The sequence below is a fragment of the Erinaceus europaeus genome, chromosome 11, assembly GCF_950295315.1.
Source record: "Erinaceus europaeus chromosome 11, mEriEur2.1, whole genome shotgun sequence".
Classification (NCBI taxonomy): Eukaryota; Metazoa; Chordata; class Mammalia; order Eulipotyphla; family Erinaceidae; genus Erinaceus; species Erinaceus europaeus.
This window is the reverse complement of record NC_080172.1, coordinates 111,816,511-111,844,438: the sequence shown is the minus strand read 5'-3', so window position 1 is coordinate 111,844,438 and position 27,928 is coordinate 111,816,511. Positions and strand designations below refer to the sequence as shown.

Sequence of the window (27,928 nt, the reverse complement as noted above, 5' to 3'; positions counted from 1 at the left end):
CTCCTATTTTGTTCACTTATTTTACCAGAGCACTGCTGTACTTTGGCTTATGTTGTTGCAGGGATTTGAGTTTCAGGCATGACAGTCTCTGTGCATAACCGTTATGCCATGTATTCCAGGCTTTAATGAAATCCTTATACCTTTTACTCTCTATGAGAACAGACTTATTCTAAGACGTTTCTGAAAATGGAGAATGTTTTTGCTAAAGCAATTTCACAATAAAGAAAACTGGGTGAGCAGGAGGTGGTGCAGTAGATAAAGTGCCTGACTCTCCACCACAAGGCCCTGAGTTCCACCTGGTGTGACATGTGCCACTGTGAAGCTGGGGCTCTGTCTCTCCATCCTAAAATGATATTAATAAATCAATATTGCTTATTTATTTGTTTATTTTCCTGTTGTCTTTCAAAAGAATGGTATGAGGAATCTATTTGCTTTAAAACTGATGAATAGGCAGTTTGGGAGGTAGCTCAGTTGGTTAACTGCAGGTGGCACAAAGCATGAGGACTGGCATAAGGATCCCCACCTGAAGGGGAGTCGCTACACAGGCGGTGAAGCAAATCTGTAGGTATCTATCTTTCTTTCCCCTCTCTGTCTTCTCCTCCACTCTTGATTTCTCTCTGTCCAACTAACAACGACAGTAACTGCACAAACAATAAAAAGGGCAACAAAAGCTAAAATAAATAAATAAATAAATATGAATAAAAATTGATAAATGGCAGGGAGGCTGCGCAGTGGGTTAAGGGCACATACCACAAAGCACAAAGACTGATGGTAAGGAACCCGGTTTGAGCCCCTGGATGCCCACTTGCAGGGGTGTCTCTTCACAGGTGGTAAAGCATGTCTGTAGCTATACATTTGTCTCTCCCCCTCTCTGTCTCTGTCTCCTTGCTTGATTTCTCTCTGTCCTATCCAACAACAACAACAAGAATTTTTTTAAAAGTGCTAAAAATTAATGAATGACCTTGCAAGGACTGATGCAGGTGGGGTGGGGCCAAACTGTCATGAAATAGCCCATCAGCACTGAACCCTGTGTGAGTGACGGCCACTGAAGGCAAATGTGTCGCTGCAGGTTCTTCAGCTGTAGCCATGTTTCCTCTGGTAGAGATGCTGACTATTTGGAACTCCGGTGGGAAAAGTGTGGAATAATTTCCCTCTTATCTTACGGTTCTGTCAATATATTCTATTTTTTATTTATCCCAGCAGCACATGTACCAGAGTGGTGTCTGGTTCTTTCTCTCTCTGTCTTCTATCTTTCTCACTAATAAATAAATAAAATCTTTTTAAAAGACCCATCATCTTAAAAATTTTAGAAAAAATAAGTAATGAGTAAAATAAATCTTTTTTTAAAAATTAAAAATGTGGGAGTCGGGCTGTAGCACAGCGGGTTAAGCGCAGGTGGCGCAAAGCACAAGGACCCGCATAATTATCCCGGTTCGAACCCTGGCTCCCCACCTGCAGGGGAAATGCTTCACAGGCGGTGAAGCAGGTCTGCAGGTGTCTATCTTTCTCTCCTCCTCTCAGTCTTCCCCTCCTCTCTCCATTTCTCTCTGTCCTATCCAACAACGACAACAACAACAATAATAACTGCAACAATAAAACAACAAGAGCAACAAAAGGGAATAAATAAATAAATAAATTCAAAAAAAATTAAAAATGAATAAATAAATAAAAGATGCTCTTGTCATTCCTGGGTCTGTCAGGGGTGAGCTGCCAACAGGTGGAGCAATGAGACTGAAGACTGAGAGTTTTCACCTGAAATCACTAAAGAGGATCCATGTTTCAGGCCTCCCCTCTCTCCTCCAAGGCTCTTCAGTCTCAGACAATCACGAGACCCTCCAGCACATGTTCAAGCTGCTTCCCATGCACAGAGTGTCTAAAGAAAGGGATCCTTCCTCACTAAGGGGTACCTAGAGCATCAGTATGGAATGCAGGCAGCCTCAAACAAACCTCTATGCAGGGAGAGGGCTGTGGCTTACACACTACTAAGCACACACTATACCATGAGCAAGCTTTCTCCCTCCTGTTTCTTCTCTATTCTTAATTTATCTCTGTCATATCAAATAAAATGAAAAAAATCAAGAAAGTAAAAGGCATTAAAACAAAATCTAGAATAGAGACAGTATATTAGTTATGAAGGGAGCCCTTCCTGCCTGTGGCAACTGAGGTTGCAGGGCGATGTACAGTAGGGCCTGAAGCCTGAGTGGCAAAGCTGTGTTGAGAGAGCCTCAGGCATGAGACCATTTGCATAACCAGGATGCTGCCTCCCCAGCCCATTGCAAAGGCTATTTGTCTAGATTAATGCCTACATATGGAAATCATCTTTGATGTTTTTTGTTAGTCAAGACAGACTTTCAAGCAACATAGGAAATAATTAACTTGTATAAAATCAGCTGATTTTAGCAATGTGAGTGATGATCCTTCTTGCCCTATCTATAATGAATAAACTAATGCATAAATATCTCAAGAAACCAGCAGGTGAATTGGGACCCTGCTGTTCTCTGCTGTGGTCTATCATGTTATTAGATGGTGTCTGATCACAGAGTACTCACAGGCTGCTTTCATACAGTTTTGGGAGACAGTAAGGGTGCTGGAGGAAAATGAACAAGGACTAGAGAGACATTGCATTAAGATCCATTTTATTTCTCAACATTTCAAAACGGAAACATTCACAAAGGAAAGCACTACACATGAATTGTAACCCAAATTCTGATTCAAGTAATTACAAAATTCCTGCATCTGCTTCTACTAGACCCACATCCTGAATTCCCTTCACAGTGCGGAGTCAATTGTACTCCTGGCAGGCTATCAGGAGGCTGGGTCTCCTTGGCTCCCCCATCCCATGGACCTGGTGTCAGAAGCAGGGTTGTGTGCACAGTGAGAAACAAAGTTGCTAGCTGTCACTCACTACCTGTGGGCCTGAATGACAGCTTCTTATAGTCCCTGAAACAGGACAAACAGGGCAGAATGATGAGCTTCCAGTTTCTGAACATTTTCCTGGCACAGTAAGAACAGCGACCAGTGCTCACCACGATGGACCTGGAGTGTTTAAGTTCCTTGAGAATCTTGAAGATGTGAGTACAAAGCAAATCAAATGTCTGAGGCTGCAGAATTCCCTGAGGGTTGAAAGTCTCCATAGGGGCCGGATAGATCTCTTGTCTCAACCTGCTGAGGCCCGAGGTGCAGCGCAGCAGCTTCTCCAGGGTGGCCATGGACAGGCGGTTCCCATGCAGGCTGAGGGAGCTGAGCTGGGAGCAGCTGCTCAGGGCAGGGAGCAGGGCCTCAAGCTGGGGGTCCTGGAGGCCACACAGACCCAGGTCCAGGTGCTGGAGGGTGGCTGCGTTTACCTCCAGCAGAGCTCGCAGGGGCTCACTGACAGAGGTCAAGGGGAGTCCCCTCAGACACAGGTCCTTCAGGTGAGTGATATGTGGGCTCTGGAACAGGTGAGTCAAGTCTCCTTCTGTTACCCTGCAGTTAGTGAGTGAGAAGACCTCTAGGGGAGTGGCAAGGCTCCTGGGAAGAGAGAGAGAGAAAGAGGGGAGGGAGGTTAGAATGGAATGGACAATGGCATTGGTAGAAGTGATTTAAGTTCCTTGCAGGTCAGGAATTCAACCAGAATTAGCATAGTGTGACTTAAGGCTGCAACTTCTTCAATGTACATAGGAGCTTGGCAATTTCTAAAACACATTTCTTCACTTTCACACAGAGAAATGCACACATTTCACTTTTCTTTCCTTTTCTTCCCTCTTCCATGCTTTCTCAAGTGCATAAATTTTGAAATATGCTAAAATATGCTCTCAGAGACTGGATCTTTTATACAAATAGTTGGCACCTTTGAAAGCATCATTGCAAACAAATAAAAATTCTCTCCCTCAGGCTGATTTCAAACCTTCTAGGGACTCTATCTGCCTCATCTCTGGGCTGGGAGAGACCATTAGGCACAAGTCACAGACCAACCCGGGCAAAGTCCCACAGCATCTCCGGGACCTGCCAGTCTCCAGGGCCTCCCTGACACCTCCCCACACTCAGCATATGTTCTGCTAGATTTCCTCATTCCTCAGCTGCAGCGTGTTTAGTGGCCTCTGCACGCTTGCACTGTCTGTGTATTCACAATCCTGCCTTGTCACAGCTTGCAGTTCAGGAGTTCGAGGCATTGTGAGGGATCTCTTCTTCACACACCCATCTGCCATAGTTGTGTTGTCATCTAAGAGACCTCTTCAGACCAGAACCTGCGAACCAACCACCCTCAATAGATTGGATATTCGTCCAAGAATCTGAGCAAGGGGACCTTCCAGAACTCTGTGAAACTTTTCCCTCAGTTTTCTATAGTTAAAGTCTGATGGAATATTTAGGATGAGAAATTGGGTAACAGTGGAATAATGTAGAGTTTGTGAAAAATGTCCTTCATTCCTGAGTCCCCAATTATCTCTGTTTTAATCTCTTTTTTAAAATCACATTTTTATGGGGTCAGGTGGTAGATCACAGGCCTACATACAAGTGACACAAAGCCCATGGACTAGGGTAAGGATCTTGGTTCAAGTCCCTGGCTCCCCACTTGCAGGGTGGTAGCGTAAAAAGTGTTGAAGCAGGTTTGCAACATAACAATGATAAAACAACAAGGGCAACAAAAGGGAGCTGTAGATTCATGGTGCAGGCACTGAGCCTCAGCAGTAACATTGAAGGCAATATATATACACATTTATTTTTAACAGAGCACTGCTCAGTCAGCTTTGACATATTGTGTTGTGGGGAATTGAATCCGCAACTCTGGCACTTAAGACATGAAAGTCTCTTTGCATAACCATGATGCTATCTATCCTTATCCTCTCAGGTTTAATCTGTGACAATCTCATAAATTAGTACTCATAAATTAGAAGAAGTTCTTAGAGGTAATCTGGCCAAGACAGTAATAAATAATGTTTAATAATTGAATTAGAAAGCAGAGAACTTGAGAGCCAATGTCTCCTGCACTGTTACTCTGCCAGGGGCACAGTCCTACCTGATCAGCTGGTGCAGATGGCCCTGGAGGAAGAAGGGAGATTTCAGATACAGCTCCTGAAGATGAAGTAGCTGGTGGAATGCAGATGTGAACTCGCTGATACACACTGGCATCCAGTCGTCCTCTTCTGGGGTGGTTGCAGCAAGAATATCGATGCAGACATCCAGTCTCTTGAGATTATTCATCATGCCCAGCTGGATACCAAGTAGGCGCAGGGTGGAGAATGTCAAGGTACAATGGATTCCCAGCTCCTTGATATCACAGAATGGCATGGCATGCAGAAACCTGAAACTCTTCCTGGTCAGGGAATATATCATCACTGTCTTACAAGAGAGGTGCACTCCCTTTCTCTCCCTGATCCAGTCCAGCAGGTAGTTGGAGAGTCTGTCAGCATGGTTTCTACTGATGTAGAGGTCTACACACACCTCAAAGTAGGGCTTGGCCTTCTTGTTCCTTGAAGGCCCCTCATCCACTAGTTTTCTCCTTTCTGAAAACACTGGGAGGTCGACTCCAGTCCACATTCTCCAGAACTTCTGCCCAGTGAACTGTAAATCCAGCACCCTCAGTTTACACCTGCTTTGGGGGGGAAAATAGGACACTGCTGAAGATATAAGGCATGAACACAGAATCTGACCCATTGGTAAGGATCACACTACCAAAGTGTCCCATTCCATCGCATTCCAGACACCAATCTAAATCTATAGAATAAAATCATTATATGTCATACTATTCCCCTGTAGCCGTGTTTAATCCAACCTAGAAATCAAAAGACTACTTCTCTCTCTCTCTCTTATCTCCAGTTCTATAGCTGGATACTGAGACTATAGGATCCTCTGTTCTGTAGACTCTTTGTCGGTTCTATTTAGGTAGAAACTTTTAAGAAAGGGAAAGTGTGGGTCAGATATTGTAATGGTGATGTAAAAATACTCTGATACTTGTAGATTTACAGTTCTGGTTCAATCACTCACACCAACTTATATATACCAGAGTGCAGCCAAGCCATTTATAGAGAAAAATCAATGAGGACGTGGGGAGGGAAAGAGAGAGATAGAGAGAGAGAGAGTTCACTACAATACTTGTGCTGCCTCCTCTATGTTGATGTTGAGGAGCTAGAACTTGGTTTGCTGTGACTGGCAGCATGTGAGCTCAAACTTGAGCTATTGCACAGGACAGAAATCAACTCTTAAAGGGAGCTAAGCAATAGGCAGTGAGCTGTTACAATGGCATTAGAAGCCTTTGATCCTCCCCATGGGCCTCCACTCTCCCTGACCCAGATATCGTCCAGAAAGCACAGACTGTCCTTGACTATGGATCCTCCTTACCTGTGGGGAACTTCCTGTTTGAGCAGGACATCAATTCCATCCATCACAGCTTTGAATCTTGGATCCTCAGGCTGTCCATCTTGAAGCAGGGCTCCCAGAGGGAGTCTTTCAAACGGCCAAGTCTGCACTAGAGCCTTCAGGGTCTCCCTGCGTCTATGAATGTGTGCTTCCAGAAACAGACTTGGGAAGACCTCTGCAGGCAAGTGTTTCAGGGAAGTGATGGTCAAGTTGTCATCCCTGAGCAGGCTCTGAATGGCCAGTTGTAGGAGACTGGATGGATTGTTGTAGCTCATCTTGAATCTCCTCAGGGAGAAAACCTGTGGGAATAGCAATGAAGAGGACGTCATTCTCAAGGCAGCATGAGAAAGCCTGAGTCCATCATACTGCTCTTCAAGGAACCAGCTCAGCAGCTAAGTCACAGCTCTGGCAGCAGAGTGAGAGATGGTGGAAGAGCCTCTAGTCAGTGTCCAAAGGTAACCATCAGAGGTGCATTGAAATCATTAAGGAGACGCCAACAACAGGATGACATTGTATGAAACTAATACATTCTGGTGATTCCATGACAGCTAAGCAACTTAGTGCTGCTATAAACCTAGGCCTTCAGAATAGATAGCAGTGGGACATCCATCTGCATGTAGCAACTCTTTACACTCATGAGAAATATCCGGGGGTGGGGTGGCAGCACAGCTGGTTAAGCACTGAACCTCAGTTGCCAGGACCCACATTTGATCCCCAGTCCCTCACTGTATGGGTGAAGATTACAAGTGGTGAAGCTGGTTTGCAGGTGTGTATCATTGTCTCTCACTCAATATCTACCCTCCTCTCCCAATTTCTCCCTGACCTGTCCACTAATAGGAAGCAATGATATAAAGGGGGAAAAATGGCCACTGGTGGATTGTATTTATGCTGCTGGCACATAGCCAGAGGGATAACCCTTGTGCCAGTATAAATAAGTAAGTAAGCAAATCAATCAATAAGTAAATAAGTAATTCATAAACAATAAAAGCTAACAGTATGCACACTGCTTAGCTCTGGCTTATGATGGTGTGGGGGAGTTGAACTTTTTATGTAGGAGCCTCAGGCATGAGAGTCTCTTTGCATAACCATTATGCTGTCTAGCCACACCCTTCCTGTTATCTAATTTAAAGGTCTTACTTAAAATAAATTATGAACCGAGGATTATAGCCTAAAGATAGATTACGCCTTGCATATGTAAGGTCCTGCCTTCAATTCTTACAAGGGTGGGCAGGTGTGAGTGTTTTTAGCTCCCTCTCCATTGATGATGAACCTGATTTGGGGCTGAGAATGTTTCACAGACACCTATCTAGGTGAAAGTTGAAAGTGGACTTACATGCCAAGAACTTTACTGTAAATCATTAACCTCCCACATCTAAATGATAACAAGGAAATTCATGGGCCCTCGGGTCAGGTAGATGGGGGTTTACAGGTCAGGGTATTTATGGACTTTTCTCCTATTTGGGAGCTACTCTCTGCCCTGAGCCACCTTTCTAGTCCTGCTCCAACTTTGACACCATCTTCCTTTTAGAGGTAGAAAGAATATAGAAATTTCAATGGAGGGTATGGAAGGAATTATTTGCAAATATACCCTTCTTATCCCACAATCTTGTGGATAATTAGTAAATAAAAATTTCATGGAATTCAATTTTTGGCATGAAAAATAGGCTCTTTGGTGATCCTTGAGATGTGCTGTCCTTAAGGCACTTGACACTCAAGCATGAGGTCCTGAGTTCAGTCCCCATCAGGACATTTCCGGAGCGATATTCGGTTCTTTCCCTCTCTCCAATTATCTTTCTGAGAAAAAAATAAAGAAATACCTTTTCTAAATTTAAAAAACTAAAAATATGCATTGGTAAAATGTTGACAAGTGAATAATTATGTATACAAATCATCACATTCTGAATTAACATTAAACTCTATGGAAAGGCAATAATTCAGTCTGAAATCTGTTCATCTGAAAATAAAGGCATAAGAACACTTCAATCCAGGGAGTATCTGCCAGAAGGCTGGTGGTTGACCTGGTCTCTGTTTCACTCACAAATACAATTTTTTTTTAGTAAAATATTAAAGAAGGAATGGAACAAAAATTTAAAAATCCTTCTTGATCCATTGTTACTTTACCATAGTTGAGTGACCACAGTAGCATGATGGGTCCTTAGCAGAGGAGGGTAACTTACCAGCTGAGATGAATTCGGATGTGTGCTCAGATCTCAGGTCTCCAGAGAACCCACAGTCAAACTGAAGACCTGGAGGAGTCTGATTTACTGCTTAGGGACCTACACTTTTATATCCCATTTAGGATACACCCTACACACCCAAATCCCTAGAGGAGTCAAGCTAATTATGCAGATCCAAAAATCCTATCAGGTTAAGACCCTACCCAGATGAAATGATTAGAGAGCACACCTCCATTTGGCCTAGAGTCCAATTTTGGTTGACTATGGGTATGATTCATATCAAGTGTTTCATAGAGTTTTCTCCAAATATGCACTCAGTGCTGGTGTGATCTTGGGGAGATTACAATATTTTCCCACAGAACCCCAAGAACATAGAACCTGGACCCATCAGTGTTTTTTTAACCACGTTTTCACTTTTCTATTTTTTTATTATCATTATGTTCCAGAATACTGATTAACTCTGGTTTATGGTGGTGCAGGGGATTGAAGCTGGGTCTTCTGAGCCTGCGCATGACAGTCATTTTGCATAACCATGATGCTATTTACTTCTACACCATAAGTATCTATGTTGAACTTGAAGCTCATATCATAATGATTCCTGGAACTACAAAATACAACTAAAAGGGACGAGGCAGTTGAACCAATCAGTGTAGTTGGACAGAGACAAGCTGGGGTAGGAATCAAATTTCCAATGCCTTTGACTAACAGAGAAGTAATTCTGCACCCCAAAAAGATTCTACTGGGTTCATACTCCAGGAAGGGAGAAATAGTAGATGACTAAAGAGCTCTGAATCCCAATTCTACCAGCACTTCAGTATGTGTCAGCAGGATTCTGATTATTTCTTTGTTTTTCTTTTTATTTATTTATTTTAAAAAGGAGACTTTATCAAAACCCTAGGATAAGAGGGGTACAATTCCCCATAATTCCCACCACCAGATCGCCGTATCCCATCCCTTCCGCTGATAGATTTCCTATTCTTTATCCCTCTGGGAATATGGACCCAGGGTCATTGACAGATGCAGAAGGTGGAAGGTCTGGCTTTTGTAATTGCTTCCCGCTGAACATGGGCTTTGACTGGTAGATCCACACTCCCAGCCTGCCTCTCTCTTTCCCTACTAGGGTGGGGCTCTGGCAAAGCAGAGCTCCAGGACATATTTTTGGGGTCATCTGACCAGGGAAGTCTGGTCAGCACCCTGCTGGCCTCTGGAACCTGGTCGCTAAAAGGAGAGTTAACATACCAGAAAATACCAGTGGACATAAAGCACTATTTCACTTATCTGAGATGGAAGAGAAAATGGAAGGACAATTAAAAGCATTAATATTTGTAATTGTGACATGGAAATAAGTGAAGGAAAGGCTGTAGGAATGAATATAAATGGGAAATAATTTACAGATGATAGACAGATAGAGTGAGTGATAGCGTGATAGATGATAGAAAAATAGATTTTTGTATGTAGTCAAACGATATCTGTGACCTTGTGAAAATCAATCCAGTTTCTGATGGAAGAGAGTGGAATTCTGAGATCTGGTGTTGAAAATAATGTGATATTGTACTCCTATTATCTTATAATTTTGTAAAGCACTATTATATAAATATTTTTAAAGATAGGAAAGTCATCTCTGTATGAGTTAGGTCAAAGTCCTGAAGAGTTGTGCAATTGGAAAGTAAGGAGAATGGAGACACCGCTGTGCAGAGCAGGCTGGAGAACTCTCAGGAGGCTAAGAGTAGCCCTACCCTATGACCCTGCAATTCCTCTCCTGGGTATATATCCTTATAAGATATAGTTAACTTATTTATTTCTGAGGAAGATAGTTATAAAGAAAGAAAGAGAGAGAAAGAGAGAGAACTGATCTCACTCTGGTCCATGTGTTGTCAGGGATTGAACTCAGGAAACTATGCTTGAAGAGTCCAGTGCATTATACACGATGCCATCTCCTGGACCACCTAAGGATATTTCCTAATGAGCTAAACACACCCATCCGAAAAGCTAGGTATATGTGTATGTGTTTATAGCAGCACGATTTGTAATTGCCAAACCTGGATGCAAGCAACAATAGACGAGTGGCTGAGTAAATTGTGGTCAATATACACAATGGGTTAGTATTAGGGGTAGTAATGGGTATGTGTGTGTGTGGGGGGGTGGGATAGGACACAGTATTTTGATGGTGGGAATGGCATTTATGTATACTCCTATTAATTTGTATTCATATAAATCACTATTTAATTAATATGAGAGGGGAAATATTGATTGTATGTCTCAAACTTTTTAAAGCACAGACTGAATCTTTTTAATACATAGGCTGAGTCTTTGATATGTTGACTCTTTCTCAAAATCCTAGTCCAGGGAGAACAGAAGCAAATGGTGGCAAAGAAATATACAAGATGTTGGGTATTATACAGCAAACCCTAACAAAGGGACTTTTCAACTTTAACCCAATTACCAAATAATGTGATGATAACAATAAGTATCCATTGCCTTCTTGGGCCTTAAGACAGTAGGAACCTCACATTTCCACTATAGAGCCTATAAATAGCCCAGACCTGGAACCGTAGGGTGGGGAGCACTTTCCTGCATGATTCTCTCAATTCATATCAAATAACATTGCATCTGCCAATCACAGCTTAATCAATGCAATGAGTGCCACCTCAACATGCTTCAGCTGTGTCCAGAGACTTCAGGTGTGGAATAACAACCCTTCAGCTTTGTTACTCAGGTGAGACCTTTCCTTTTATAGTATTATCTAATTCCAGTATAGGTGGTTCACTTCCTAACAAAGTTGCAAAACCTAGATATACACCTGGCCCTGTGAGATAGAGAATATGTTCACATGTATCCATAAACTAGGGAAAAATATATACCTCAAAGCAAAAGTATACAATAGTCTGCAGTGAGTACACCCCAATACTTCATCTGCACTATTCCAGTATTTAGGTCCATAATTGTTCAAGAATTTGTTTGTTATGGGATGTAAGCAGATATGCAATTTCCTCAAGGAAACTCTTCCTTCCAGGCATTTGGTGGAGTAGGGTGTAGCCTAAATAGAATATAAAAGTGTAGGTCCCTAAATAGGAAAGCAGAGCCTTCCAGACCTTCAATCTGCCTGTGGGTTCTCTAGAGACCTGAGTTCTGAGCCCACAGCCAACTTCATCACAGCTGGTAAGTTACCCTCCTCTGCTAAGGACCCATCATGTCACCTGTGGTGAAGCAACTATGGTAAAATACACAAGGGGTTACATTTGTGGGTTTCTTTTTTGTATGTTTTATTTTTGAGAGAGATGCAGAGCAAGAGACACACAGAGAAACACCAGAGCATTGCTCAGCTCTACCTTATGGTGGTGTATGGGTCTGAACCTGAGTCTTTTGAACCTCTGGTATGAGAGTCTGTTTGCATAACCATTATCCTATCTCCCCTGCCCAGTTACTTTTGTTTTTCCATATTTTTCTTTCTTTCTCTTTTATAAATAATAATAATAATAATAATAAGCCTGTATTTGTGAATTAGGCAGAAATCACAACATGACCTGCCTACTAGTGGCTGTTCCCTGGATGAAATCTCCCTTTTTAGTTATTTTTACATGAAAAGATTTCAGGGTTTTGTATTGACTCTACATAGATTCGTTTTTAATCCAAAATGTGATGGTTTATGATGTGTTCATTCATTTTCAACCTTTTTAAATGAGAAATAATTCTAGACATTTTCTTCCTTGATGTTTCTAGTATTTACCTCTTATCATCTTTTCCTTCATGTTTAATTGCATGTACATGATTTACAATACAGGTGCTGTCAGATGGTTTCAGTTTCTCATTTCATCAACAGAGATGTCTGTAAAGTACTCTCACCACCAAGTTAGGCCTATCATCTGGAACCAGGACTGAGAACTCAGGAGTGGATCCATGCCTCTCCCAGTCTTCCTTCCCCTGAGACCAATTGGTGCAATTCCCAAAACCAGCCCTAATTTTACTTCATGTTCCCCTTTCTATCTTTTTGGTTCTCTGCTTACAGTAACATTATTAGTTTTATTTTTTCTTATAAGAGCTTTTGCTGGGTCTAAGTTCCTGCACAGACACCCCCTGTTCTTGGTCACATTTTTTTCCCCTTTATCTGATTGTCCCCAAGTTTCAGGTACTAGAGGAACTGAGAGAAATAACCCAAGCTCTCATGAAGCTTCTTTCCTGCAGGTGGGGACCTGCAGCTTGAAGCCTGGTCCTTGGGCTCTATAATGAGTCAGCACCTCAGGGTGTGTCACATCCATCTTGTCCTTTCTGTTCTAATTACTTAAATTTGTGAAGGAGTCCTTCCCACCAACTTGCTCTTTAGCTTATCATCATTACTTAGACCACGTGGCTGTGCTAATCAAGCCATTGTTTCCTTGGTGGCAAGTATTGAACACAAGGCCTCACCCCTGCAAGAACACTCTATCTTTGGGCTACGTTCACTGTTCACACTTATGAACTTAAAAAATGGTTACAGGATATCTTTAAGAGAGAAACATTTATTCACAATGTGAGCTCTGAATGGCTAATCAATCGGACACCCAGATATTTCTCAGTATGTAAAGAGATGCTCCATACAGCTGTATGTGCATAGCTTCTTGATTTGAACTCCCAGTTTTGTGTCAACATTGTAGTTGCATGACTGTTATAATCTCACATCAAAATGTCAAAGTTAATAGAATGACACCATGTGTATGGATGTCTGTGTAGATACTGTAATCCATTTCTGACTGTGAACTTTGTTGACTAACTGTGGAGACTCTACCACTATTTCTTATTATGCTGCCAGAGTAGTGACTTGACTGCTGAGATGGTTACTTGAAGAGCAGTATCATGGACACTGACCATCTCGTGCTGCCTTGAGAATGACATCCTTCTCTTTGACTATTTCCAAAGGATTGTTACCAGAGTAGATTCAAGATGTGCTACAACAAGTCGTCCAGTCTCTTAGAACTGACCATTAAGAGCCCTTTAAGGGATGATAACATGGCCATCTCTTCCCTGAGGAGCCTTCCTGCAGAGCTCTTCCCACGTCTCTTTCTGGAAGCTTACACTCACAGATGTTGGAAGACCCTGAAGGCTCTTGTCCAGAGCTGGCCCTTTGGCAGACTGCCTCTGGGGCCCTGGTTCAAGACCCATTTCCTGAGAATGAAAGTTTGAAAGCTGTCCTGGATGGAATTGATGTCCTGCTTCAGCAGGAAGTTCTCCCCAGGTGAGGAGGATCCCTAGACTGGGAGGGTCTGTGCTTCCTGGAAGACAGCTGGGTCTGGGAGAGTGGAGGCCAATGGGGAGGCCTCATGGTTTCTAATGCCAATGTGACAGCTTATTGCCCATTGTGGAACTCTCTTTAATAATTGAATGTTGGTCATTTGTGTAGCATAAGTGTTGAGCACACAGTCTAAACCCTAAGCAATAAGATGAAAGAAGCAGTACAGTAGTAGATGGATCATTGTTGTCTCTAAATTCATACTACTTTCTATATTATTATTATTGTTATTATTATTATTTTATAAAATGGACACACAAATGAGATGATAGGATAAGAGAGGTACAATACTACCAGATTCCTACCACCAGACCTCCATATCCCATCCCCTCATGCTTGAGAGGCTAGGGCCTTAACCACAGCACCACCCTCAGGACCAACAAAGCTTATTTTTACATGTCAAATATTGAATTTCATAAAATTTTTATTAGTGATTTACTAATGATCCACTAGATTAGATATACTTGCAAACAATTCCAACCACTCAGGTTACATAGCCCATCCCCTCCATTGAAATTTTTTAATTTTATTGTTTATTTATTTATTTATTTATTTATTTTATTTTATTTAAGAAAGGATTAATTAACAAAACCATAGGGTAGGAGGGGTACAACTCCACACAATTCCCACCACCCAATCTCCATATCCCACCCCCTCCCCCGATAGCTTTCCCATTCTATATCCCTCTGGGAGCATGGACCCAGGGTCATTGTGGGTTGCAGAAGGTAGAAGGTCTGGCTTCTGTAATTGCTTCCCCGCTGAACATGGGCGTTGACTGGTCGGTCCATACTCCCAGTCTGTCTCTCTCTTTCCCTAGTAGGGTGGGTCTCTGGGGAAGCTGAGCTCCAGGACACATTGGTGGGGTCTTCAATCCAGGGAAGCCTGGCTAGCATCCTGATGGCATCTGGAACCTGGTGGCTGAAAAGAGAGTTAACATACAAAGCCAAACAAATTGTTGAGCAATCATGGACCCAAAGCTTGGAATAGTGGAGAGGAAGTGTTAGGGAGGTACTACTCACTGCAAACTCTAGTGCACTTCTGCTTTCTTACTTTGGTGCCATACTCCAAACTCAGTCAATTTCTGCTTTCCGTTTCTACTTCTTTTTTTTTTTTTACATGCATGACATTCCCCAGATTCCCATTTAACAATACAACCCCCACTATTTCATTCATCATTTTTCATGGACCTATATTCTCCCCACCCACCCACCCACCACAGAGTCTTTTACTTTGGTGTAATACTCCAATTCCATTTCAGGTTCGACTTGTGTTTTCTTTTCTAATCTTGTTTTTCAACTTTGGCCTGAGAGTGAGATCATCCCGTATTCATCCTTCTGTTTCTGACTTATTTCACTCAACATGATTCTTTCAAGGTCCATCCAAGATTGGTTGAAAACGGTGAAGTCACCATTTTTATAGCTGAGTAGTATTCCATTGTGCATATATACCACAACTTGCTCAGCCACTCATCTGTTGTTGGACACCTGGGTTGCTTCCAGGTTTTGGCTATTACAAATTGTGCTTCCAAGAACATATGTGTACACAGATCTTTTTGGATGGATGTGTTGGGTTCCTTAGGATATATCCCTAGGAGGGGAATTGCAGGGTCATAGGGTAGGTCCATTTCTAGCCTTCTGAGAGTCCTACAGACTGTTCTCCACAGAGGTTGGACCAATTGACATTCCCACCAGCAGTGCAGGACGGTTCCTTTGACCCCACACCCTCTCCAGCATTTGCTTCTGTTACCTTTTCTTTTTTTTTTAATTTTTTATATAAGAAAGGATTAATTAACAAAACCATAGGGAAGGAGGGGTACAACTCCACACAATTCCCACCGCCCAATCTCCATATCCCACCCCCTCCCCTGATAGCTTTCCCATTCTCTATCCCTCTGGGAGCATGGACCCAGGGTCATTGAGGGTTGCAGAAGGTAGAAGGTCTGGCTTCTGTAATTGCTTCCCCGCTGAACATGGGCGTTGACTGGTCGGTCCATACTCCCAGTCTGCCTCTCTCTTTCCCTAGTAGGATGGGTCTCTGGGGAAGCTGAGCTCCAGGACACATTGGTGGGGTCTTCAATCCAGGGAAGTCTGGCTGGCATCCTGATGACACCTGGAACCTGGTGACTGAAAAGAGTGTTAACATACAAAGCCAAACAAATTGTTGAGCAATCATGGACCCAAAGCTTGGAAAAGTGGAGAGGTAGTATTAGGGAGGTACTCACTGCAAACTCTAGTATACTTCTGCTTTCTTACTTTGGTGCCATACTCCAAACTCAGTCAATTTCTGCTTTGCATTTCTACTTCTTTTTTTTTTTTACATGCATAACATTCCCCGGATTCCCATTTAACAATACAACCCCCACTATTTCATTCATCATTTTTCATGGACCTGTATTCTCCCCACCCAGCCACCCACCCCAGAGTCTTTTACTTTGGTGTAATACTCCAATTCCATTTCAGGTTCGACTTGTGTTTTCTTTTCTAATCTTGTTTTTCAACTTCGGCCTGAGAGTGAGATCATCCCATATTCATCCTTCTGTTTCTGACTTATTTCACTCAACATGATTTTTTCAAGGTCCATCCAAGATCGGCTGAAAACGGTGAAGTCACCATTTTTTACAGCTGAGTAGTATTCCATTGTGTATATAGACCACAACTTGCTCAGCCACTCATCTGTTGTTGGACACCTGGGTTGCTTCCAGGTTTTGGCTATTACAAATTGTGCTGCCAAGAACATATGTGTACACAGATCTTTTTGGATGGATGTGTTGGGTTCTTTAGGATATATCCCCAGGAGGGGAATTGCAGGGTCATAGGGTAGGTCCATTTCTAGCCTTCTGAGAATTCTCCAGACTGTTCTCCACAGAGGTTGGACCAATTGACATTCCCACCAGCAGTGCAGGAGGGCTCCTTTGACCCCACACCCACTCCAGCATTTTCTGCTGTTACCTTTTCTGATGTATGACATTCTCACAGGAGTGAAGTGGTGTCTATCTCATTGTTGTCTTGATTTGCATTTCTCTGACAATCGGAGACTTGGAGCATTTTTTCATGTGTTTCTCGGGCTTTTGGATCTCTTCTGTGGTGAATATTCCCCCCATTTTTGGATGGGGTTATTTGTTGTCTTGTTGTTGAGTCTGGCAAGCTCTTTATATATGTTGGTTATTAAACTCTTATCTGATGTATGGCACGTAAACATCTTCTCCCATTCTGTGAGGGGTCTCTTGGTTTGGGTAGTGGTTTCTTTTGCTGTGAAGAAGCTTTTTAATTTGATGTAGTCCCACAGGTTTATACTTGCCTTAGTCTTCCTTGTCATTGGATTCATTTCATTGAAAATGTCTTTAAAATTTATGCGGAAAAAAGTTCTGCCAATATTTTCCTCTAAGTATCTGATAGTTTGTGGTCTAACATCCAAGTCCTTGATCCACTTGGAATTTACTTTTGTATTTGGTGAAATACAGTGATTCAGTTTCATTCTTCTGCATGTTTCAACCCATTGTTTCCAACACCATTTGTTGAAGAGACTCTGCTTTCCCCATGTAATAGTCTGGGCCCCTATGTCAAAGATTAGATGTCCATACGTGTGGGGCCTCATTTCTGGGCTCTCAATTCTATTCCACTGGTCAGTGTGTCTGTTCATGTTCCTGTACCAAGCAGTTTTGATGACAATGGCCCTATAATACAGTTTGAGATCTGGCAGTGTGATGCCGCCGGTTCTGTTCTTTTTTCTCAAGATTGTTTTGGCAATTCTAGGTCTTTTCTGGTTCCAGATAAACATTTGTAGCATTTGTTCTATTCTCCTAAAAAATGTGCTTGGGCTCTTGATGGGGATAGCATTAAACTTGTAGATGGCTCTGGGTAATATATTCATTTTGATGATGTTAATTCTTCCAACCCATGAACATGGAATATCTTTCCACTTCTTTGTGTCTTTTTCAATTTCTTTGAGTAGTGATTCATAATTTTCAGTATACAAGTCTTTCACTTCTTTGGTTAGGTTTACTCCTAGATATTTTATTGTTTTTGTTGCTATAGAAAAAGGAACTGATTTCTGGATTTCAATTTCTTCTAACTTAGTGTTTGCGTAGAGGAATGCCACTGACTTTTGAATGTTAATTTTATAGCCTGACACCTTACTGTATTGCCTGATGATTTCCAAAAGCTTCTTGCTGGATTCCTTAGGTTTTTCCATGTATACTATCATGTCATCTGCAAATAAGGAGAGTTTGACTTCTTCTCTTCTAATCTGTATGCCTTTAATTCCTTGCTCCTGTCTGATTGCTATGGCAAGAACTTCCAACACTATGTTGAATAGTAATGGTGATAGTGAACAGCCCTGTCTAGTACCTGATCTGAGGGGAAATGCTTCCAGTTTTTCACCATTGAGTATGATGTTGGCTGTAGGTTTGCTATATATAGACTCCACTATCTTCAGGAATTTTCCATCTATTCCCATTTTTTGTAGTGTTTTGATCATAAGGGATGTTGTATTTTGTCAAAGGCTTTCTCTGCATCTATTATTGTGACCATGTGGTTTTTGGTCTTGCTGTTGTTGATGTGGTGGATCACAGTGATTGATTTACCTATATTAAACCAACCTTGCATGCCTGGGATAAACCCCACTTTGTCATGATGAACAATCTTTTTGATATACTGCTGTATCCGGTTGGCTAGAATTTTGTTCAATATTTTCGCATCTATGTTCATCAGAGATATTGGTCTGTAGTTTTCTTTTTTGGTTGTGTCCCTGTCTGCTTTGGGTATCAGGGTGATGTTGGCTTCATAGAAGCTGGCAGGGAGTATTCCAGTGTCTTCAATCTTCTTGAAGACTTTTAAGGGTAGAGGTATTAGTTCTTCTTTGAAAGTTTTGTAGAATTCATTTGTAAAACCATCTGGTCCAGGACTTTTATTTTTGGGAAGATTTTTGATAACTGTTTCAATTTCATTAGCTGTGATGGGCCTGTTCATGTTATCCACTTCCTCTTTACTTAGTTTTGGAAGTTGGTAGGTATCTAGGAAATCATTCATTTCTTCCAGGTTCTCTAGCTTGTTGGCATATAGTTGTTCATAGAAGCCTCGCATGATATGTTGAATTTCTGCAGTGTCTGTTGTGATTTCTCCTCTTTCATTTACTATCCGATTTATTTGGGTCTTCTCCCTTTTTTGTTTTGTGAGTCTGCCTAAAGGTTTGTCGATTTTGTTTACTCTTTCGAAGAACCAACATTTACTTTCATTGGTCTTTTGTATGGTTTTCCTATTCTCAATGTTATTTATTTCTGCCCTAACTTTAGTAATTTCTGTCCTTCTGGTTGCTTTAGGATTCCTTTGTTGTTCTTCTTCTAGGTCTTTAAGATGTGCAATCAGGCTGTTTATTTGTGCCTTTTCTTGTTTCCTAATGTGTGCTTGTATAGCTATGAACTTCCCTCTTAAGACTGCTTTAGCTGTGTCCCAAATATTTTGATAGCTTGTGTCTTCATTTTCATTGAACTCTCGAAACATTTTGATTTCTTCCTTGATTTCCTCTTTGACCCAGAAGTTGTTAAGAAGTGTACTGTTGAGCTTCCACATTTTGGCACTGTTACTAATCTTTTGTTGATTGTTAAGTGTTAGTTTAATTCCACTGTGGTCTGAGCAGATGCTTGGGATGATTTCAGTGCTCTTGAATAGGCTGATGCTGTCTTTGTGGCCTAACATATGGTCTATCCTTGAGAATGATCCATGGGGATTTGAGTAAAATGTGTATTCCAGATTCTTGGGATGAATGACTCTGAAAATGTCCAATAGTTCTAGTTGATCTATCTCTTCATTTAGCTTCCTTATGTCTTTATTGATTTTCTTCCTGGATGATCTGTCAAGTTGAGATAGTGGGGTGTTGAAGTCCCCTACTATGATTGTGTTACTGTTAATATATTGCTGTTGCTCTTTCAGTAGAAGTTTGATGTATTTAGATGGCTTCTCATTGGGTGCATAGATATTAATAATTGTTAAGTCCTCTTGATTGACTGATCCTCTGAGCATTAAGTAGTGTCCATTCCTATCTTTTTAAATCTTATCTATTTTAAAGTCTATCATGTCAGATATGAGAATAGCTGTTCCTGCCCTTTTTTGTGGGCCGTTGGCTTGAATGATAGTTTTCCATCCTTTCACTTTAAGTCTGTGTTTGTCTTGTTGCGTTAGGTGAGTTTCCTGTAGACAACATACTGTTGGGTTGTGTTTTCTTATCCATCTTCCTACTCTGTGTCTTTTAATAGGTGAATTCAGGCCATTGACATTTATTGATATCAAAGATTTAAGATATTTTAACGCCATTCTTGTAGAGTTTTAGAGTGTTTTGATATATGTCCTATTTGTGGTGGTCTGGTTGTTTATAGGAGACCTTTCAGAACTTCTTTCAGGGCAGGCTTGGTGATGGTTGCTTCCTTCAACTGTTGCTTGTCTGAGAAGGTTTTGATGCTTCCATCTAGTCTGAATGACAGTCTAGCAGGATATAGTATTCTTAGCTGAAAGCCTTTCTCATTGAGCACTCGATAGATGTCTTGCCATTCTCTTCTGGCCTGTAGTGTTTGTATGGAGAAGTCTGCTGCTAATCTTATGGGTTTTCCTTTGTAGTTGACTCTTTGTTTTTCTCTTGCAGCCTTGAGGATCCTTTCTTTATCCTTATTCCTTTCCATTCTAAGTATGACATATCTTGGTGTCTTTAGGTCTGGGTTAATTCTGTTTGGGACCCTCTGGGCTTCTTGAATCTTTATGTCTTTGGTGTTGTCTAGACTAGAGAAATTTTCTGCTATTATGGCCTGGAGAATGCTTTCTTCCTCTCCTCTCTTTCTTCCTCTGGTAATCCAATAATGCGTATATTGTTTCTTTTGAAGTCATCCCAAAGGACTCTGTTGTTGTTTTCAGTATCTCTTAATCTCTTTTTGAGATCTCTTACTTCTTTTTTAGTTGTCTCTAATTCATCCTCAATCTTGCTAATTCTGTCTTCAGCCTCCTAGATTCTATTCTCTCTGCCCTCTACTGCTTTCTGGACTTCATCTATTTTGTTGCCCTGCTCTGATATTGTTTTAGCTTGTTCAGCTAGTTGCCTTCTTAGCTCAGAGATTTCAGCTTTCAGCTCTCTAATAACCATGAGATAATTATAATTTTCTTCCATATTATCATTTGTTGTTCCTGCATTTCTGATACATTTTTTTCAAATTCTTTACTCTCTCCTGTTATTATTTCCTTAGCTAATGTTTGGATGTTGAACTCATTGTTTTGTGCTTCACCCTCTGGAGGACTTTTAGCTGGACTCTTGTTCTGGTTCGAGTCTCCAATATTTTTTCTTGTTGTTTTAACCATTATATATATTATGTTATGAGTTCCCTTTATCAGTACTTTTCAAATTATTGATCACTATTGCCTGGATTGACTTTTGTCTAAGTAATTTAATTAAATGGTTTACCGTGGTGGAAGTTAACAGTTTTTTTTCAATCCCTGAGTTGGAGCTCAGTGGTGTAAAAGCCTCTTTTTTTTTCTTCCCTGTAGGCTATGGGAGCCTCAGGGCTTTTAAACTATCAATAGGCTTCTTCGCTTAATCACTGACTCCTGACCAAGAGATAAAGCAGGGTGTGGCAGAGATAATCCAGTGGTTATGCAAAGAGACTTTCACAGCCCCTCAGCTATGCCATGGAGGTTTAGGTCTTCTCCTGAGTTTCCTGGTTAGATCTCTGTCCCCTGGTGTCCCTCACTGTTGCTGCTCCAGATTCTGAGGGTAGTAGCAATGGAGACTCAGAGTTGCACTTGGTGAGTCTCTGGGGAGTCCTTTCCTCCCTTCAGCTGTCCCCTTGTTGTGGAGCAGACTGGAGGTGGTGTTTCCACTGATAAACTGTTGAACTGTTAGCAGTCACTTAATCTCTCCTTAGGCCTCTCTCTCCTCTCTGTCACCAGCCACATGTGTTTGTACTCACGGGTGATTTACTGGGTTCCTGTGGTCATTCTAGTCCTGTCTTTTTTTGGTCCGGGTGGTCTCCTTTGGTATTCCTAGTTGATCCGGGATAGGAGAGGACAGGGTAGAAAGCAATCTGCTGCTTGTAGCTCCGCCTCCACAAGTCGTGTCTCGAAATTTGTGTATTGTTTTAGTTTTTTAAATCTCTTTCATATAGTTATAAAAAAAAGAGAGACATTGACATAACCAAAGGATAAGAGGGGTACAACTCCACACAGTTCCTACCATAAGATCTCCATATCACATCCACTGTCCTGATAGCTTTCCTACTCTTTATCCCTCTGGGAGTATGGATCCAAGGTCATTGTGGGATGCAGAATGTGGAAGGTCTGCCTTCTATAATAACTTCCCTGCTGAACATGGGTATTGACTGGAAGATCCAAACTCCCAGCCTGGCTCTCTCTTTCCCAAGTCGGTGGGGTTCTGGGGTAGTGGGTTCCAGGACACATTGGAGGGGTCCTATGTCCAGGGCAGTTTGGTTGGTATCATGCTAGAACGTGGAACCTGTTGGCTGAAAAGAGTGTTAACATACAAATCCAAACGAATTGTTGAACAATCATGGACCTAAAGGTTGGAATAGTGCAGATGAAATGTTGGGGGATCCTCCATTTTGTAGATACCTAGTAGGCATATTTTAGTTATATTACAAAGGGCCTTTAGCCATTCTAGTTTTTTTGTTGTTGTTGTTGTTTTCTGATCCTGAAATCTGATATACATGTGGATACAAGTCATTGTCCTGGGAGGTGATTTCATGGCTGGGATAGGGAAGGAATGCTGCAAAAGGGAAGAGAGTAGCTTCCTACCACTAGTGTTCTATATCCCAGCCCCTCCATTGGAAATGTCTGTATTCTTTATCCCTCTGGGAGGATGTCCCCAGGATCATTATGGGGTGAAGAAGGTAGAACTTCTGCCTTCTGTAAATACTTCTCCACTGGCCAAGGTCCTTCACAGGTTGAGTCATGCTCCCAGCCTGTTTCTCTATTCCCCCAGTGAGGTAGGGCTCTGAGGAGGGAGAGTTCCAAGACACATTATTGAGGTCGTCTGCCCAGGGAATTGCCATTGGCATCATGGTAGTATCTGAAAATTGATGGCTGAAAAGCATTATGATACAAAGCAGAGCAAATTGTTTAATATTCAGGAACCAAAACTTAAGAATATAGCCGGAGAGAATTTGGGTCTTCAAGTTGGAAGAATATAAGAAGTCTAGTTCAGGTCTATGTTGGGCAGTACACCAGCTCCCCCCTGCTCCATTGCTTAAGGCTGTGGTCTATTAACATAATCACTGTTTTACCTGAGACCCATCCTGCCTGTAGGGCACTGGTTTAATACCCACTGTTTCTCACTCTGTTTTTGCTCCACCTCCTCTCATCACACTCTGTTTTCCACCATTTAATACCCACTGGTTCTCATCCTTTGGCAACAAAGAATAATGGGTTTCTGTGCAGGAACTGAGCCCCAGCAACAGATCTGATGGCAAGGAAAACAAATCATATTACCCCAAGCAGAGAACCAAAAAGATAGAAAGGGGAACATAAAGTAAAATCAGGGCTGCTTTTGGATATTGCACCAAAAGTTCTCAGGGGAAGGAAGACTGGGAGAGGCATGGATCTACTCCTGAATTCTCAGTCCTGGTCCTAGATGATAGGCCTGTCTTGGGGGTGAGAATGTTTTACAGAATTCTCTCTTGATGAAATGAGAAGTTGCAACCATCTGACAGCACCTGTATTGTAAATCATGTACGTCCAAATAAAAAAGGAAGACGTCAAGGAACAACATTTCTCAAACTGTCATTTAAAAGGTTGGAATAATGAATAAACACGTGCACAAACCATCACATTTTGGATTGAAAACAAGTCTATGAAGAGAAAATATCAAATACTGAACTCTGTTCTCCCTAGAAAGGGATAAGTTCATCCAGGGAGCATCCACTAGTAAGCAGGTCATGTTGTGATCTCTGCCTCATTCACAAATACAGGCTTATTATTATTATTATTATTATTTATAAAAGAGAAAAAAAGAAAAGGATGGAAAAAAAAGTAACCAGGAAGGGGAAATAGGATAATGTTTATGCAAACAGACTTTCATGCCTGAGGTTCTAAAATCCTAGTTTCAGATCATCCGCCAACATAAGGCAAAGCTGAGCAGTGCTCTGGTGTTTCTCTCTGTGTGTTTCTTGCTCTGCATTTCTCTCAAAAGCAAAATAAATTGTATATAAAAGGTCACAAAAATAACCCCTGCTAATTCCTTGTGAATTTTACCATAGTTACTTGACTGTGTGCTCAGAACTCAGGTCTCTGGAGAACCCACAGGCAGACTGAAGAGCTGGAAGACTCTGTTTCCCTGTTTAGTGACCTACACTTTCATATCCTATTTAGGCTGCACCCTACACCTCCAAATAGCTGGAAGAAAGAGTTCCCTTGAGGAAAGAGGATACCTCGTTGGATCCTAAAATCCTCTCAGGCTAATCCTGACTAAGACTCTCCCCTGTTGAAATGGTTAGATATCACACCCCCATTTGGGCTGGAGACTACTTGTGGTTGACTCTGGAAGTGATCCTGTCAGGACATTGGTAGAGTTGAATCCATATAAACATTCAGTGCTGGGTGTGACAGTGGGGAGAATTCAATATGCTCCTACAGAATCCCCAGAACACAGCACACAGGAGTATCAATGTTGGACTCTAGGATCATATCATAATGATTACAAAGTACTATTGACAAGAAGAACATTAATGTTTTAGCATTAACCCTATCTTTGATTGTAGGAATATGTGTGGCTTGGACATTGCAGAGGGGTTGGGAACTGGAAGAAAAATGGGGCATTGTGTACAAATGCAGGCTGTAGAGATGATGTTCAACCTTAGGAGAACTGCTGTGAATTGCAATGGCGGCATTGGGGATTCAGAATGATACTAATTGGAATGCTATGAAATCATACCCCCCATGCCACACACACCCACCTTTAAAAAAAAAAAAACTGAAACACTTCTCAGCTTTGGCTAATAGTGCAGACGATTGAACCTGGGACTTTGGAGACTCGGGCTTGAGACTTTCTTTGCATCACAATTATACTATCTAGAATTGTCCAGAATTATACCCCTGTTGACATGTAATTTGGTGAATCAATAATAAATCACGAATAAAAAATAAAACCAAAAAAGAATTTAATGCATCAGGGCTTGGTAAAAATCGAGATACATTCACTCTACAGAGCAGCAGGGGGCAGGGTGGGGCTCTGTTCTCATCCTTGCCAGGAGGTGCAGAGTGGTTCTTCACAGGATGAGATCAACTCAGAAATGATGGCCTCAGGCTAGAGACTCATTTGCATAATCACTTTACCCTCCCAGCCTAAAATTTCATATGAAGATTTTTCTACATCTGCTAAATTCTGTAGCAGGGTTGAGATAAGAATCCAGTTTGGTTAGTGCACTTGTGATCAGGAAGACTGTCCCAGGACACAAGAGTCATCATCCAAGGCAGCTCCAGGCTGGGTGAAAGAGCCTCAGAGTGAGAGGAGCAGCCAGCTCCCCTTGCACACACCACTCTGCAACTGTGTCTCTGGGGCCAAGGGTTTGTTCTTTGTAGCCTGGGAGTCTGACCTTCACCGTACAGCACTGAAATTCACTGTCATCTCCTGGATCTGCCCAGAAAACCCATGTGAGGAAAAAAAAAAAAACATATAGGCATTATGTGTCTTGATCCCATGACTGCAGTTTTCAGGATTAGTATGATGTGATTATGTTGTGAAACCTAGGACTTTGTAACCTCAGTCATAAAGAACTCTGCGGACTTCCGGAGGCGGAGCTACGAGCAGCAGATCACTTTCTCTCCTCTCCTCTCCTCTCCCGGATCAACTAGGAAAACCAAAGGAGACCACCCGGACCGAAACAAGACAGGACTAGAATGACCACAGGAACCCAGAAAATCACCCGTGAGTACAAACACGCGTGGCTGGTGACAAAGAGGAGAGAGGGGCCTAAGGAGAGATTAAGTGACTGCTAACAGTTCAACAGTTTATCAGTGGAAACACCACCTCCAGTCTGCTCCACCAACAAGGGGACAGCTGAAGGGAGGAAAGGACTCCCCAGAGACTCACCAAGTACAACTCTGAGTCTCCATTGCTACTACCCTCAGAATCTGGAGCAGCAACAGGGAGGGACACCAGGGCACAGAGATCTAACCGGGAAACTGAGGAGAAGACCTATACCTCGGTGGCATAGCTGAAGGGCTGTGAAAGTCTCTTTGCATAACCACTGGATTATCTCTGCCACACCCTGCTTTATCTCTTGGTCAGGAGTCATTGATTAAGCCAAGAAGCCTATTGATAGTTTAAAAGCCCTCAGGCTACCATAGCCTACAGGGGGAAAAAAAAAGGCTTTTACACCACTGAACTCCAACTCAGGGATTGAAAAAACTGTTAACTTATATAAAATGGTTAAAACAACAAGAAAAAATAATGGAGAATCGAACCAGGACAAGAGTCCAGCTAAAAGTCCTCCAGAGGGCGAAGCACAAAACAACGAGTTCAACATCCAAACATTAGCTAAGGAAATAATAACAGGAGTGAGTAAAGAATTTGAAAAAATTGTAATCAGAACTGCAGGAACAACAAATGAGAATATGGAAGAAAATTCTAATAATCTCATGGTTATTAGAGAGCTGAAAGCTGAAATTGCTGAGCTAAGAAGGCAACTAGCTGAACAAGCTAAAACAGTATCAGAGCAGGGCAACAAAATAGATGAACTCCAGAAAGCAGTAGAGGGCAGAGAGAATAGAATCAATGAGGCTGAAGACAGAATTAGCAAGATTGAGGATGAATTAGAGACAACTAAAGAAGAAGTAAGAGACCTCAAAAAGAGATTAAGAGATGCTGAAAACAACAACAGAGTCCTATGGGATGACTTCAAAAGAAACAATATACGCATTATTGGCTTACCAGAGGAAGAAAGAGAAGGGGAGGAAGAAAGCATTCTCCAGGCCATAATAGCAGAAAATTTCTCTAGTCTAGACAACACCAAAGACATAAAGATTCAAGAATCCCAGAGGGTCCCAAACAGAATTAACCCAGACCTAAAGACACCAAGACATGTCATAATTAGATTGGAAAGGAATAAGGATAAAGAAAGGATCCTCAAGGCTGCAAGAGAAAAACAAAGAGTCACCTACAAAGGAAAACCCATAAGATTAGCAGCAGACTTCTCCATACAAACACTACAGGCCAGAAGAGAATGGCAAGATATCTATCGAGTGCTCAATGAGAAAGGCTTTCAGCCAAGAATACTATATCCTGCTAGATTGTCATTCAGACTAGATGGAAGCATCAAAACCTTCTCAGACAAGCAACAGTTGAAGGAAGCAACCATCACCAAGACTGCCTTGAAAGAAGTTCTGAAAGGTTTCCTATAAACAACCAGACCACCACAAATAGAACATATATCAAAACACTCTAAAACTCTACAAGAATGGCGTTAAAATATCTTAAATCTTTGATATCAATAAATGTGAATGGCCTGAATTCACCTATTAAAAGACACAGAGTAGGAAGAGGGATCAGAAAACACAACCCAACAATATGTTGTCTACAGGAAACTCACCTAACACAACAAGACAAACACAGACTTAATGTGAAAGGATAGAAAACTATCATTCAAGCCAATGGCCCACAAAAAAGGGCAGGAACAGCTATTCTCATATCTGACATGATAGACTTTAAAATACATAAGATTAAAAAAGATAGGAATGGACAGTACTTAATGCTCAGAGGATCAGTCAATCAAGAGGACTTAACAATTATTAATATCTATGCACCCAATGAGAAGCCGTTTAAATACATCAAACTTCTACTGAAACAGCTACAGCAATATATTAACAGTAACACAATCATAGTAGGGGACTTCAACACCCCACTATCTCAACTTGACAGATCATCCAGGAAGAAAATCAGTAAAGACATAAGGGAGCTAAATGAAGAGATAGATCAACTAGAACTATTGGACATTTTCAGAGTCATTCATCCCAAGAATCTGGAATACACATTTTACTCAAATCCACATGGATCATTCTCAAGGATAGACCATATGTTAGGCCACAAAGACAGCATCAGCCTATTCAAGAGCACTGAAATCATCCCAAGCATCTGCTCAGACCACAGTGGAATTAAACTAACACTT

At 41.6% G+C, this 27,928-nt stretch overlaps 1 protein-coding gene across 1 annotated transcript; it reads right to left on the bottom strand.

The window, feature by feature from the left end:
• Nucleotides 1-2,897: 2,897 nt before the first annotated feature.
• On the bottom strand, nucleotides 2,898-6,611 carry LOC103128242 (PRAME family member 7-like). Its single transcript, XM_060202383.1, has 3 exons — nucleotides 6,319-6,611; nucleotides 4,997-5,569; nucleotides 2,898-3,465 (listed from the first exon to the last, which is right to left on the bottom strand). The coding sequence occupies exons 1-3, from the start codon at nucleotides 6,609-6,611 to the stop codon at nucleotides 2,898-2,900; spliced, it is 1,434 nt and encodes a 477-aa protein (XP_060058366.1).
• Nucleotides 6,612-27,928: the final 21,317 nt, after the last annotated feature.

What these genes read in the sequence shown, in the direction of transcription:
- LOC103128242 (XM_060202383.1), bottom strand. Translation starts at nt 6,611, where the DNA reads ATGAGCTACAACAATCCATCCAGTCTCCTACAACTGGCCATTCAGAGC. An exon ending in AAACAGGAAGTTCCCCACAG is followed by an intron (nt 5,570 to 6,318) that starts GTAAGGAGGATC and finishes CCCCCAAAGCAG; the next exon opens with GTGTAAACTGAGGGTGCTGG. An exon ending in CATCTGCACCAGCTGATCAG is followed by an intron (nt 3,466 to 4,996) that starts GTAGGACTGTGC and finishes CACTAACTGCAG; the next exon opens with GGTAACAGAAGGAGACTTGA.